Raw genomic sequence first — 14,702 nt, 5'->3', positions numbered from 1 at the left:
AAATAATTATTTCAAGCAAACTGATTTTGGGATACTACTTCTGTCTCTGCAGAACCAACCACTATCAAACTGGTAACTTTTCCCTTTTCCTTCACAGGACCCTCAGTAAATAAAGCTAAAGCACGTGCAGCACAAGAGAGAAACAAAGGTACAGAGAGAGAGAGACTCTTATTCTTCTAGCCATTTTAAACAAAGTGGTCAGTGGACTCGTTGAATTCTACCTGAAGCCCTTTTCACCATAAGTTTCAGCAAGTTTCTATGACTACTGTCGCACAACTTCAAACCACTATTACTGGACAGATTAGAGATCTACCCAAGTAGATGACCAGTAGTTCTGAACCACTTGGACTCAGGAAGTACTGCATATTTCAGTTACAGTGTTACTAAAATTGGAAGGATCATAAATTATTATTATTTAATACATTCTAGTTTTTATTCTTGTGAAAGTGTTTCACACAATGAATTTGCATTCCTGATGAAATCTAAAGTGACATGTATGAGAGTAAATTGCTGACCCACTGACACTACTTTTTAAATGCAAGTCAATGCAATTTGTGGCTCTGTTTTTAGGAGAGACAAATGAGCCATTAGTGGAAAAACAATATTTTAATAATTTGCCAAAGGGTCTGTGTGTATATATACTTTATTATAAAATAGGAATTTTTGTAGGTCAAAAGTATCAGTACATAAAATGCAATAAATTAAGTTTATACATTTCGTATAGCTTTTCTACTTCAGAAAGCAGTAGGCTTCATTAGTGCTTGGTCTCCAAAAACCTGTTTAAAAAACACAACATGCTCTTCACAGTGCTCTCCTGTAAAACAAACAAAAAAGACTGTGTGGAATTAAATCTGAAATACCTTCCCAATACTTTATTTAATTTGAATACAGTTCCGGAGGATTTCTAGACTGGTCACACTACCTGTCAGACAGGACCACTGGTCCAGCTCAATAACATACTACATCAGTGCACTGAAACTTTGTACTAAGAGTTGATGAACTGGAAGTAGTTTAAGTAATATGTACTGCTGTTGTATGCTAAGTTACTACTATGACAAAACTGGATTCTCAGCACAATCAAAATAACATGCCACTTCAGCCAGAACTAGAATAGTTTCTCTACCCTCCTCTTGGCCAAACTTCAGCACAATTCTCCATGAGACTTTCTTGGCAATATCAGTCACAATATGAAATTACATTCAGAGTAGCAAATTCCCATAAGCCTTGTATTGCCGCAAACACTGGGACATACCTAATCAAATTGAGGGGAAGGATGCATTTCTGTGTTCTTTATCACTGTTATGCTTAAACCCTGCTACTAAGAAATCCACACCATGGTATACATGAAAGAAGGCCTTTCATGATTTGAGTGTGGAGGACTTTCAAGGTAAAAATGGTGATATATACATGCATGTAGGCACCTATACTCTTCCCCGGCCAAGGGAAGTATTTAATTAAGTCATATTCAGAGTACCTCCTTTAAAATAAAGAAACAAGTTAGCCACAATTAAATCAAATGGGGTTGATGTTGAGTATAATGTAATCAGATGCCAAACAGCTACAGCGAAATAAGTCCTCCTTCCACTTGCACTCTTATGGAGTGGTGGGTGTCACTTCTGTCACTCTGACTAAAAGTGAATTCCTAAAACCCAAAACATATAGCAGCAGGCTTCCCACAACCACTACCCATCTATTAAATGGTCTTTACTACAGTTGTCATTTTCCACATTCTACGAGAATCTGTCAAATCAGTATTCAAAATGTAGACACAGTACCTTTAATTGCAGAAATGATATTTTAAGAGCAAAATAGTACAGTTTGTGGTGGGTTATCTTTATTTGAACTCTGTAAATCAGTGCTTTAAACTTCTTAAAAAGCTAGTGTGTTCTAAAAATGTATAGACAGCTTATGGAGGGCAGGGGCAACTTACCACAGGTTGTGTATATACCTCAACTGTTCAGTTATCTTAATAAACTTGTACGAATATTCACTAAAATGTGGCCAAGCTCCATTTAAATGGCTTAGCCAAGTCCCTAAATTCACTCTATAAACCACAGCGGTTTTTCCAATTTTCTCTTAAGCGGGCTCACTGAAAATATTTACCAGTAAAGCAGATTTGGAACCAACGTTGGTTGTAAGTGGCCAAAAGTACAAGAACAGATTGCTGAACCTTGAGTCTATCCCAGCTTACTAAGATTTACAAGACACAATCTTGTTTAATAAACTTTTCTATAAAAAGATAAAGGCTGGCTGGGATTATCTTGACACACTTCCCTCCCCGCTTTGCAAATGGACAGTTTACCTGGAGTGAAGCTAGGGTTTCCACGCAATCGCTGATTTCTCTGCTCAAAGAACCTGAATATGGTATAGAATAGCATCTCATCTTCCGTCTGCTTTGCTGCATCAAGAAACTTTCGAGCAGAAATACTATCATGGCCTCCAATACCTCTGATGAATCTCAAGGCAGCCAGTACCTGATGTTTAGACAACAAAACTTCCACTATTTCATCATTTGCAGTAGAAAGTCTCTGAAAGCAAAGTGACTACAATTAGTGCCTGCTGAACTAATGAAAGCCCTAAATCCAACACACAAGGGGAATGATCTTGCCATTTATTATGGTGGACGATTAAGTGTTCAGATTGGGCTGTTCCTCTTGCAAGACACTCAGGCAGGAGCAAAGAATTGTGGGAGGTAGACCCATTTCTCCTCAGTTTTTTTCCCTCCTGCCTAGGACTGAGCAGTTTGGCTCTCCCATCTCTCAATGTTTTGTTGACTGCTAGTCAGCTGAGTCCTCTTTAACTACTTTCTTTGTTATTCTTAGTTATCTTCCTCTTCCTTAGTTGTTTATTGGCAACTTTGCCTGTCTTTGTTACTGTTTGGTGTCAGTCCTTTTATGTGTCCTCTGCTGAGGTAAAAAGAAAAAAGCACCATTGTCTCCCTGCTAAACATGTTTCCCTATTCTATGTTCAGTGTTTTACTTCTATTTTTTCATTAATTTCTTAATTTTGATCTTTTTTCCTTGTTGCTGGCTGTTGCTAGGGGTTGAGTTGCCTTTTCCTTCAACTTTTTTGCGTCACAGGCTGCCTCCTGCAGTGACTCTGCGCTGCTTCCCTAACAGCCGCTCTGCGCCTTACTCTCAGCGTCCTTTTGGACCCTTTATTCAGCGCATCAGCTTTTCTTCAAGAATCGCTGCTTCTGCAAAGAAAGGGACAAAGAAAATAAGCTTCCAACTCCTTTTTCTCCTGTCCGCTGCAGCGGTGCAAAGGGCTGTTGCGACATGTTTTGCCTGCAATAATAACGGAATCAGCAGTCTGCTTCAGTGGCTCAATTTCCTCCCACTAAATTTTGATGGCGTCCTTATGAGTCTCTGCAAGGCTTGGGTGCCTCTCCACATAAAAAAGTGAAACAAAAGTTTAAGCAACTAAACCTAGCAGGGTCCTCTAATACTTTTCACAGTCACTCAAATCACTCTTTCCGTGTTAAGGGCCATCATTTCCCCCCCAGTGTTGTTGGTAAGGTCTACCCCTGTAAACAAACCTCCTTCAGAGCAATCCATGACTCATCCACCCAGCCCTGGCTCAGTTTTACTGCCACCTGCTGGCAATACTAATAATGACATAGCCATGTCCTGTGATTCTGAGCCTGAATTTCAGGGTTTTGCTGATGCCCAATTAGGGTCTAATGAGCAAAGTTCATTGTCACCAATGGGTCAAGGTTTATCAGAAGTTTTGAATGTGAACTTGCCTGCTTCTTTAATTGATCAGTTGAAGGATGCCCTTCTTGCCTCCTTATCATCAGACCGTAAGCATGACTGCCTTATCGATGGCTAAACACTTCTGTATTTTCCACAAAGACGAGGTTGTGCTTCGCACTGATCCCACTTTTGTACCAAAAGTACTTTCAAGATTTCATATTCAACAGGACTTGGTGCTTCAAATGTTTTGTCCTAATCCGCAGCATCTATAAGAAAAGGCTTGGGCATTCTTTGGATGTGCGGTGGGCTTTGAAGATCTATATCCATCGTACAAAGAACATTAGAACTACAGGTGTCTTGTTTGTGTCTTTTCATACTTCATCTCTGAGAAAGAAAGTTTCTTCTGCCACATTATCCAGATGGCTGCGTGCTTGCATACTGTCGGCTTATGAGTCTCTTAAGTTACCTTCTTCATCACATATATTTCCACGCTCTACCAGTTCCAGTTCAGCCTCTATGTCGCGGTCTTTGCTGCCAATGCTTCCCTACTGGATATCTGCAAAGTAGCTACTTTGCATTGGCCAATACTTTCACGAGGCATTACAGGCTAGATCTTTTAGCCTCAAGTGATGCAGCCTTTGGCTGCACAGTTCTTCATCAGGTTCTACAGTCAGCTCAGCTGCAGTTGGGTCCTGCCCAGTTGGGAATTGTTGTGGTATAACACTTCATCGTCCACCATAATAAATAGGATGATTGGTCTTACCTGAATAGCAAATTTATTAGGTGGACAATGAAGTATTCAGAACCATCCCTATGTGGGTCTGCAATTGAGTCATTTTCATGAGCAGGGTTTATTACCATATTCATTATATGACATAATTTATTATATGCTTGAGTTTTGTCATGGAGGGTTTGTTTTCTTGACATGCAGGTTTCCCCCCCATGCTGCTGCACATCACTTTCTTTTCTTTTCTTTACTTTCACATGTTAGGCAGGGGGAGGTAGGCCTTGTGTTTAATTTAGTTTTAGATTTTTGTCGTGATGCTCCTGCTTGGCAAGTCGGAAAAACTGAGGGGGAAATGGTCTACCTCTCACAATTCTTTTCTCCTGTCTGAGTCTCATGCAAAAGGAACAGCCCAATCTGAATACTTCATCATCCACCTAATAAATCAACTGTTCAGGTAAGATAAATCATCCTTTCTATACTCTGGACACGAAGATTATATCTTTACCTTACTTACAACCTCTGATCATTTATACTTGTTTATGATTACTTGTTGGTATATAAGCAGACAAGGAAATCACATGTTAAAAGTTTTCTCTGTGTACTTACCTTTAACATATCCAAGGAGAGCTGATGTGCTGGAGGGTAAATGCTCTCTAACGACAGTAACAAGCAGGCCTGAAACAGGAAGTTCAACAGTGTCTTAATACTTCACAGTTATATGTTAAAACCTAAAAGTAGCATGGTTGGAAATAGTGTGAGCCAGAGTCCAGATTCCTGCTATGAAGATACACCTACAAAGTCTGGTGAAAGGGCAGCATAGAATTAAGCAAGAAGCAATGAAAGCCGTATGGTGAAGGATGAAAGAAACTAACTTACCAGAGGTTTTGAATCACTGAGAACATGATATTGCAGGAACTGATGAAGCATATAGAATAGGTTGTGCTGAACAAGGGTTTTGATAACCAGTTCATATAGATAATGCTAAGGAGGCAAGGAAAAAGACTGCTTGAACCAGTAGTAACTAGGCAAGTATTTAACTACTACGTTATCACCTTAGTTCTAGGGGGTGAAACACAAGAAAAGTTAACTGAAAAAGGGCACACAGTCTTATACATGCAGGGTGTTGTTTTTTTAAAAAAAAAATACTACAATTTTCTGAATTCAATACTAGAACTTAGTAGAGCTAAAGGCTACTAGTCTGTATAGCAGAGATGGGGAACCCGTGGCCTTCCAGATGCAAACGCCCATCATCCCTGGCCATGCTGATGGGAGTCTGAGTCCAATCACATGAAGAGGGCCACAGGTTCCCCTTGCCCTGCTCTGAACTCTTCAGATAGGTTAGTAAGCTCTTTGGCTGCAGCTCGTCCTACTTCAACCTCTTGGCCAGCTGGCCAGTGAGAAGAAGGCAGCAGAAACAGATATGAAGTCTGAACAGAGCAAGGTTGATCCCTTCTCTACCTCTGGATCTTTCTTCAACTTGAGCTAAATTCTTTTCAACTCCATACTTTCTCTGCTGGGAAGGGGTTTACTGGGTTTAAGAATACTCAAACAGATTTTTCTTTTTTCTCTTCTGGAGGTTGAAAGGGAATTGAGACAATTTCTCATGAGCCTGCCCTGTTGATAGTTCCCTAGCATTTGTGGCCTTTGGAGCAGGAAGACTGGACAAGCAAACGGAGGTTCAAGTGCCTGGATGGAAGGAGCTGTAGCTGAAAGCAACTTGAAACTCAATACTACCTTTAAGACTAATCCAGCCTACCTAACACTATTGGGTGAGCAGAGCTCTCCATTTGAAGGAGGGTAATGCAGGTGGTGGCAAACAACTGGACTTTCTCCAACTGTATGGGTGCATGTATCTTCACACGTGAACTAGAAACCTTACACTAAAAGATGCCAACACAAGGGCTCAAAATTAGCACACTTACAAAGGCTCATTTCCAATCCTGAATATTTGACTAAGCAAACACTCCAGCGTTTCAGAAGGAAAAAATGTGTACAATTGTAGCTTTGATCCCAACACATCATTACTAGCCCAAACTCTTCATAATGCTATTTGTCATATTTATACTTAGTTGCTCTGTCACCTCAAATGACCTCTAAAACTTCATATATCATTACATGCAAACTAATACAATGGTTCTGTAAAAGAAGGTGGAATGTCTGTATAAGGGGAATGAGCACATTTTAATTTTACTTAATAAATAAACAGCTTTAATATTTCAAAAATTGGTAACTAGTGTGCAGTCTAAAAATAGTTAACCGGGATAGTGAATCATAATCTTATATAACAAGACATTTTAAGTTTTTACCTGAACAGCTATCTGGAATTGGTTGAGTGAGCGAATATACTCCATTAGGACAGCTATAGTGAACTTGTGAGGTGCTTCCTAAACAAGAAAAGGAGAATTTACTAAAGGAGATGCTTCAACTGCAATAAAGAATCTGTTTAAATCAGGAGTCAATTTTTTTAGTTTGTGGACTCATTTCTACCTTTGAGAAAGTGTCACAAAATGTCTGCCAAGGGGGAATGTGTCCCATTCATGACCATCATCAGTCACAAAACACTCATTACAGAAGTCAAACTGGTGAGCCTAGAAGGTAAGTAACTTGCCCAAGAGGCAGTACAACAAGGCATAAGTGGGGACTGAGCCCCAGAAAATAAACTCTCTCTGTCAACCAACTTCCTCTCTCTCACCCCACCTGCAGCCATAGTCCTTGCTTCCGCCTTTCTTCCCATGGCCTCCATCAACTCAGTTTTTGTCCTTGTACCCACAGCACACAGGTACAGAAGTCCTCTGCTCTTCAGCCAGTGAAAAGGTTGGCTATCATTTTAGGAATGATGTGGGCATGGGTAGTAAAAGCTCAGTGAGAAATAACAAGCAGCCAGAGGAGGAGCACTACACACTAGGGAGACCACCTGTCAGATAAAAAAATGTATCTGATGCAATGTGGAGAAGACAGCATGTGGCGGGGGGACATGATAAGGACCCCCAGGTTTAAAGTGTCTGATTGACAGCTATTCAGACTTTCTTCCTGCTTCAGAGAGACTGACAAATTACCTTCTGTTTACCACAACAGTATTAGTTACTGTCAGCTGTGACTAATACTTGCCTCCCTTTGAACTAACATATGAAGACCTATGAAGCTAAATCAGCATGCTGCTGTGTCTATATCAACAAACCTTTTTTTCAGTAAAGACAGACAAAACATGTGTATACATGTCTGACTGATCAATAACTGCCTGGGTACGAACTGGCCGTTTGGGAGGTGGATTGCTTCTGCTCTGCCCAGTTTCTAGTGCCTGAAAAATACCAGAAAATATTTTGAGATATAACATATATTGAAGGACTGATAACACTTACTAATTTTATACCTTGACACCTAGATACATTGGGTTGTATTTGACAAAGCCATACTCGTGTAGACCCACTGAAGTTACTGAATTTAAGTAATGTTTATTAACTTAATCAGTCTACTCAAAAGTGACTTCGTCAGCTACCACGCCTTACTTGGCACAGTAATAGATTCCAATGACTAACCAATATCCATGTTTATGTCTCGTGTGCCTCCTCCATGAGTGGTCTGGAGGGTGGCAACATGAGAACGGGCCTTTTCTGCAGTGGCTCCTAGTCTGTGGAATGCTTTCCCCCAGGGGGGCTTTACCTGGCACCTTCATTATGTATCTTTCGGCACCAAGTGAAAATGTTTCTCTATAACGGAGCTTTTGGCTGATTAAACCATCCATGGCCTTTAAATGTGTTTGTGGGAGGGGGGTTATTGGTTTTTTGTTTCAAAATGAGAACACAAAGGACATATTTTTATGTAGCAAACTGCCCTGTGATCTTCAAAGAAAGGAAGGTATACAAAATAAGTAAGATCAGGATTAAACCAGAACTATAACTTTAATCAAAATGGCAATGCCTTCAAATACGTAAGAATATAAGAGCCTGCTGGATCAGACCAATGGCTGCCCTGCTCTCACAGTGGCCAACCAGATGCCCATGGGAAGCCCGTAAACAGGACCTGAGCACAAGAGCACTTTCCCCTCCTGCAGATTCCAACAACAGGTACTCAGAAGCATACTGTCTCCAACTGTGGAGGCAGAGCATAGTCATTATGGGTAACAGCCAATGATAGCCTTATCCTCCATGAATTTGTCTAATCTTCTTTTAAAGCCATCCAAGTTGGTGGCCATCACTGCCTCCTATGGGAGTATGTTCCAAAGCCTAACTATGCACTGCCTGGAGAAGTACGTTCTTTTATCTGTCCTGAATCTTCCAACATTCAGCTTCACATATTTAGTGGACTTTGGTGTGGAATTATTTCCCCCCACAAATTAAAAATTAACTAGTTCCTTTTTTAGGGATTGCAGTGTGTTATTCTAAAGCAGCAATGCTGCAGCAAGCAAAGGCCCCAGCAGCTCAGTCAGTTGCTTGTGGCTGCAAAGCCAGACAGGATGTTTGTGACTGTTGCCATGGGAACAAAGGGGCAGTCCATTCTGTACTGAGCACCGGATGTTAGCTCAGTGTGTGTGTCATATGACCTGTACAGGATGTACATGGGTGGAGGTTGGAGTTTCTCTCTGTTTGTTGAAGAGAGCGGACATCTTTCACTGTTTGACTGCTGAAGACAGGAATAAAAACATGTAGATTCATTTCTGTCTGTGTCTGATTCCCCTCCCTGGGGATATGCTGGAGAGCAGGGAGGAGGAGAGCAGTTGGTGTGTTTTTCTCACAGCCTGAGGAAAATCGCCGGAACGGACCTCGTGTGTATTTCCTGCCGGGAGTCGCCGGAGGGAGGTCAAAAGAATTCAGCCGGTGCCTGGAGAGATAGGCACATACCTCTGACCGGCCCTGATTTCTAACATATCATATCTGAGCTTTAGTTGTGTGTGTATTAGAGAAGCTATTTTTCATTGTGCAAGGAATTACAGATTTGAACACAGTCAAATCAGTGATCAAAGATTACTGCTAATCAGAAACAGTATATACAAGGCACGTGGCAAAGAAAATGATTTTCATAACTTGCCATATTGTAAGTCTGCTCTGCTTCCAAGTATTTCTTATATTCATGATTGAGTTTGTCAAAAACGGTAGCAACCACACTCAATGATCCTCCGTCTGGCTCACTTAACACTGCAACAAAAAACACAATAAAATTAGTAACAAGGTACACTGGCATATTAAATTCTGCAAATACCTCTGAAAATTAGTATCTGTATTTATGCATCACTCCGAACCACATTTCATACTACAATAAACTAGCTAGTAGTCACCATAATATAGTTACTCTTAAATCTTCTTATGCTAACTTCAGGCCAGATAACTAATACTTTAGGTACTTAATATGGGAATGGCATAGTGTGCAATAGAGCGCTTTTAGAATTAACTTCTTACAAAGTTTTTCAAAAGAACAGCTCCTGGAAACTGGAAGCAAAATCTTACTCTGAGAACACACAGCAAGAATAACCATCTTGCAATCTTTTCTCTGAAGAAGAAAGTCCATTAGTTTTCCTTTGTCTGGTAAGAGATTTACTATGGGCTCCAGTTTCACTTGCAGATTCCAGAGGTAACCTGGAAAAAAATGAACAACCAATAGCAAATCCTTTTTCAAAAGGAATCTAAACTTACAACGGTAATATGAACCACTTTCAAGCCAGACTTTACATATAGCATCTTTGTCCTTATATAATGCTTGTACAAACAAACTCCAACATCAGACTAAAACATTCCCTTACAACCACATTATGATACTATACTACATTAGAAGTTACCGATTCATAACTAGTTCTTCATTGAGTCAGATATTCCACCAACCCACTTAAGTGTGGCTTTTTAATATCTTAATAAGAGGGTAGAACATACTTGGTTGTGTGTGTTTTTAAAAAAAGATAGTGTTGTAATTACACAAACTGATGAAAACAGAAGAGCTCTGACAGCTTCAGACATACCTTCGCTCGCACTGATGATAATATCAGGCTGAAAGACAATCCAGGATGAAGAATCTAAATGTTAAACAAAACTCCACAGAAGTGTATTGGCCATAGAGTCTCTATAAGGTCTCAGGGGTCTACAAAGTCACTTCATGGCACCTCTTAAATGCTGCCAAAATTACTATTACTATTAGGATTGCTATTTGTCAAAAGTGGGGGGAAATGAGAACACCATCCATGAGAGAATGACTAACAAAATGTGAAACACAGTATGTATGGTTAGGCTGACATATATGAAGAGAGGGTAGACAACTAGATAATATCTTCATTGAGAAATGGAGTCATTTCATAATGTACTTGAATAATAAGGTACAGAAGAAAGTAAACCCATTTGTGCTACTCTGAATTTTGTGACATTAATTTGTTATGCTTGTGTATTTGTTTTTGTGTGTGTGTGTGTGTGTGTGTGTGTATCTTTTCTTGGATGCTCAGCTCTAGATATCCCATTACTCTATTTTTATTCTATTTTCTTTGGCATATGTTATTATATTTGGTTATGTTTTATTAGAAATAAATATATGATAAAGAGGGGGGCAAAAACAAAGTCACTTTATGAGCTGGATCCAAACAGTTATGTGACTAACTTAATATACAAAAGGGAGATGTGCAAGCTTAATCCTGGCACCCCAGCCACCCTCCAAGCCTTATCACATGATAAAGTTCTTGATTCATAAGGCTGGGGAAATAAGACTGAGCACACTTAACTGGGCATAAACCCAACTGAATGCCCAAGCACAGGACTGTGCTGCATGCCAAATAGTGCTATTCTATACTCTTCAAAGATTCAATGCATATTTCTATTGCAATATTTTTTCAATTCTGCTCCCTCCAGATATAAAAAGCAACATGTTTATCACACAAGAGAGAGAAAAGATCTGGGGTTCAGTTTCAGAACAAAACACAAACTGTTGAAGGATACAGAGTTTACAGGGAACTGGGAACTGACTGGTTACAGAAGCTGGACCTGCACATGGAGAAAGAGATTGTATCAATTACTCATGATCCTGAAGAGATCAATTTGTTTTGATGAAGATTCACCGTAGAAATCTATTCCATATCAATATACCTTGAGGAGTTAAGGCTATGGTCTAGGAGTATTAGGCCCAGAGCTTATTGTAATATTTAAAACAACAAATTCATATAAAAATAGATAAAATAAACAGATTGCTTATTAGCATTTACTGATGAATCAGCTATAGTACTAAATCCTTTATAGCCAAACCAGGGGTTGACTATTTGTTGCACAGGGTCCCCAATACCTTCCCTCAAGGGATCTCTTTTATTTTTTTTTAAATTTTTTTGAACTATAGGCATATTTAGAGTTCTGGGTGGAATCTGGAGAAACTGCCCATGAAATTATGGTTAAGGAGCAGCACCACTCCTCATCTCCTGTGTACCATGTTGTGACCCAAATGTCAGAACTGAGCCTGCAGAGGCAGGGCTTGCATAAGGGCAGAAACAGACACCCAGATGACACAGGATGGAGGTGGTTATTTGCCAGGTGGTTTAAAGCTCCCAAGAACTGGTCTTCACACTTTCCCTTGTTATTTCGGCTACACTCACTGTGGATGGACGGGCACATGGTGGGGGAGTGACCGACAAGGGGCTTCTCAGTACATTTTCATACAGCTCACTCAAATTTCCATCCATCCTTGTATAAGGATCAGGAAGCAAAAACTCTAGCCAACTTGAGAGAGCCAGTCTTCATTTTCCAAATCCCGTTCAAATTGACAGCTGAACATGAAATTTTCACAGTGTTTCACATGGAGCTGAAGACTACTCTGGTGTAGAGACACAGGCTGCTTAAAAGCTGCAATCATGGGGGGGGGGCAAACACAAGAAGGGAAAGCTTCTGAGCAAAGTCAATCCTGGCCAGGGGACCTGCTAGCTCTCTCCAGGCAATGACAGCCAACGGCTGCCTAGAGATGATGCTGTTTCTTCCTGTGAACAAGATATCTGAAACATTTAGCAGAAGTTAAACAGTATTATTCCTTAGTTATTAAATAAAATGGAAACCCAAGTGATAGATGAACAGTCAAATGTTACATTTTCCAGTATCTCTTTCTTTAGATCTCTCTACCAACTAGATTTCCAAGCTAGTTAAACAGAAAACAAAAGACCCCTACCTGCCACAGGAATCTGATAGGGTTGTATAGATCGAGCTGGAAGTACAAGCTGGTGAAGGGTAACTGTGACATCAGATTCTCCTTTGAGTCTGATATCAAATATAATAGAGGTCTAAAATTGACAAAAAGAAATAAGTTCCCTTGTGATGCACATCAAAACTAGTTCTACGTATATGGAAAAGTGCAAAAATGGTGGAGTAGCCTTGTCAGACTTCTGATATGAGGTGTGGAGGACCTTCAAGGGCCAACTGCTAACAGACAGTAGGACCAAAGCCAAAACACATACAGCCCATTTACAATCAGACCACATGAACATATTTAGATGCATGTCAGAATTACAACTTGTCCATTTAACCACCCTAGCAAAATCACTCGCAGTGCTGCCAGGAACCAACTGTCTTTTGCCTAAACTCCCATGTGAAGTTATACTCGTAATAGGTCAACATGCATACAATCTCATTCACCAATTCCCCCCAAGCACTGAGCACAGCTATTTCGCATGCAGGCTCCCTTTTGCCTCTCCTTTTCCCACTCCTCTTGTTCTCTTGGTTTAACAGGACTTCTCCCCAGTTTCATCACACCACAATATGGAGTTATTGATTTACTTCCCTTCCGTCCTCCTCCATCCTTCTACGGTATGATAACTAATTACACACATTGGTTTTTAAGATAATCCACTAATGACACATGGTAGTGGGCTTTGTTCCTAGCCTATAAACAGCCATCGAGCACTGGAGTAGCAAAGACAGGGCGGAGCCTCTGGAACAGCGGAAGTTCTGTTGTGCTAGTGGAATTCTTTTTGCACATGAAGGTATCTAGATCTCACCAAAGTGCTATTGGGGGCTACTAGCCATAATGGCTATGCTCTGCCTTCACAGTTGGAGGCAGTAATGCTGTTGAACACCAGTTCCTGGGAAGCACAGGAGGGGTGAGGGATGGGTGTTCTTGTGCTTGAAGCCCGTTTGCTGCTTTCTCACAGGCATCTGGTTGGCCACTGTCAGAACAGGATGCTGGACTAGAAGGACCATGGCCTTGATCCAGCAGGCTCTTTCACGGTGTTCTTAAAAGATCTGTCATGCCCTACACAGCTACAACTTTCACATAACTTTATTCTTGTATATAATGAATGATCTTAACAATCTGAAGCACAAGCAGGCAAAGGAAGATAAAATGGAAGGTTTCAGCCGTTAATGTTTAACATCAGAAATAAAACCACAGGAAAAAGAGTACCTCAGTATCCTGATGATGAACTACCACCAAGTTGTCCACAACATTTAGTGCAAACTTGCCAGTCCTGTATAACTTCAATATATGCAACTTCTTGCAGGAGCCTTCTCTGTGGTAGATTTAAGCATGGAGAGACAGAGAGCGTATTATCATCAAGAGCATTGATTTTATTATTATTTTATTATTCTTTAATCTTAACAATCAAAATTATAAATAACAGACAAACTTGCCTTGGTAAGTGATAAAGAACTACTTCAGCTCCTGTGCTGTTGGATGTCCGTGAGTGGTGTCTCAAGTACAGAACATAAAGTTGCCCATATCTAAGGAGATAAAATTATTCTATTTTGTATGAACTCATGAGTAAATTTTAAAGTAAAGGGTATGGATGGATTTCTAAAGACTCTCTTGACAGCCATTATAATTTACAATACTGCACTGTGGGTTAAACCACAGAACCTAGGACTTGCCGATCAGAACGTCGGCGGTTTTAATCCCTGCGACAGGGTGAGCTCCCGTTGCTTGGTCCCTGCTCCTGCCAACCTTGCAGTTCGAAAGCACGTCAAAGTGCAAGTAGATAAATAGGTACCGCTCCGGCGGGAAGGTAAACGGCGTTTCCGTGCACTGCTCTGGTTCGCCAGAAGTGGCTTAGTCATGCTGGCCACATGACCTGGAAGCTGTACTCCAGCTCCCTTGGCCAATAAAGCGAGATGAGCGCCACAACCCCAGAGTCGGTCATGACTGGACCTAATGGTCAGGGGCCGCTTTACCTTTACCTTTATATTGATAATGCTTCTAAATAAAGGCTCACAACTCCATAAGTGGAATCCATCACAGTAGAATCATTATTTCCTTAGGGGAAGTCTTAAAAGTTTACTTGCACTGAAATTAATACAGAATTAATTTTAAAAAGGTGCCAATTCATGGAACTAAGGATAGGT

General features: G+C 40.5%; 2 protein-coding genes across 2 annotated transcripts in view; one reads left to right on the top strand and one right to left on the bottom strand.

Moving 5' to 3' along the window:
- The window catches only part of NPC1 (NPC intracellular cholesterol transporter 1), a 40,785-nt gene extending 39,818 nt beyond the window's left edge, over nt 1-967 (top strand). The window contains exon 25 of the mRNA XM_079982621.1: nt 98-967. Within this exon, the coding sequence (XP_079838747.1) occupies nt 98-180 (83 nt within the window). The 3' untranslated portion in view covers nt 181-967. The remainder of the gene's footprint in view (nt 1-97) is intronic.
- The window catches only part of RMC1 (regulator of MON1-CCZ1), a 30,718-nt gene continuing 16,643 nt past the window's right edge, over nt 628-14,702 (bottom strand). The window contains exons 8-20 of the mRNA XM_079982702.1: nt 13,995-14,084; nt 13,768-13,873; nt 12,538-12,649; nt 11,331-11,375; nt 10,370-10,423; nt 9,864-9,992; nt 9,448-9,554; nt 7,601-7,720; nt 6,729-6,806; nt 5,299-5,403; nt 5,029-5,097; nt 2,303-2,528; nt 628-814 (exon numbers count right to left, since the gene is read on the bottom strand). Of these exons, the coding sequence (XP_079838828.1) occupies nt 735-814; nt 2,303-2,528; nt 5,029-5,097; nt 5,299-5,403; nt 6,729-6,806; nt 7,601-7,720; nt 9,448-9,554; nt 9,864-9,992; nt 10,370-10,423; nt 11,331-11,375; nt 12,538-12,649; nt 13,768-13,873; nt 13,995-14,084 (1,321 nt within the window). The 3' untranslated portion in view covers nt 628-734. The remainder of the gene's footprint in view (nt 815-2,302; nt 2,529-5,028; nt 5,098-5,298; nt 5,404-6,728; nt 6,807-7,600; nt 7,721-9,447; nt 9,555-9,863; nt 9,993-10,369; nt 10,424-11,330; nt 11,376-12,537; nt 12,650-13,767; nt 13,874-13,994; nt 14,085-14,702) is intronic.

This window comes from Podarcis cretensis (assembly GCF_951804945.1).
Source record: "Podarcis cretensis genome assembly, chromosome: 7".
NCBI classification, from domain to species: domain Eukaryota; kingdom Metazoa; phylum Chordata; class Lepidosauria; order Squamata; family Lacertidae; genus Podarcis; species Podarcis cretensis.
This window is presented reverse-complemented; position numbering and strand designations above follow the sequence as displayed.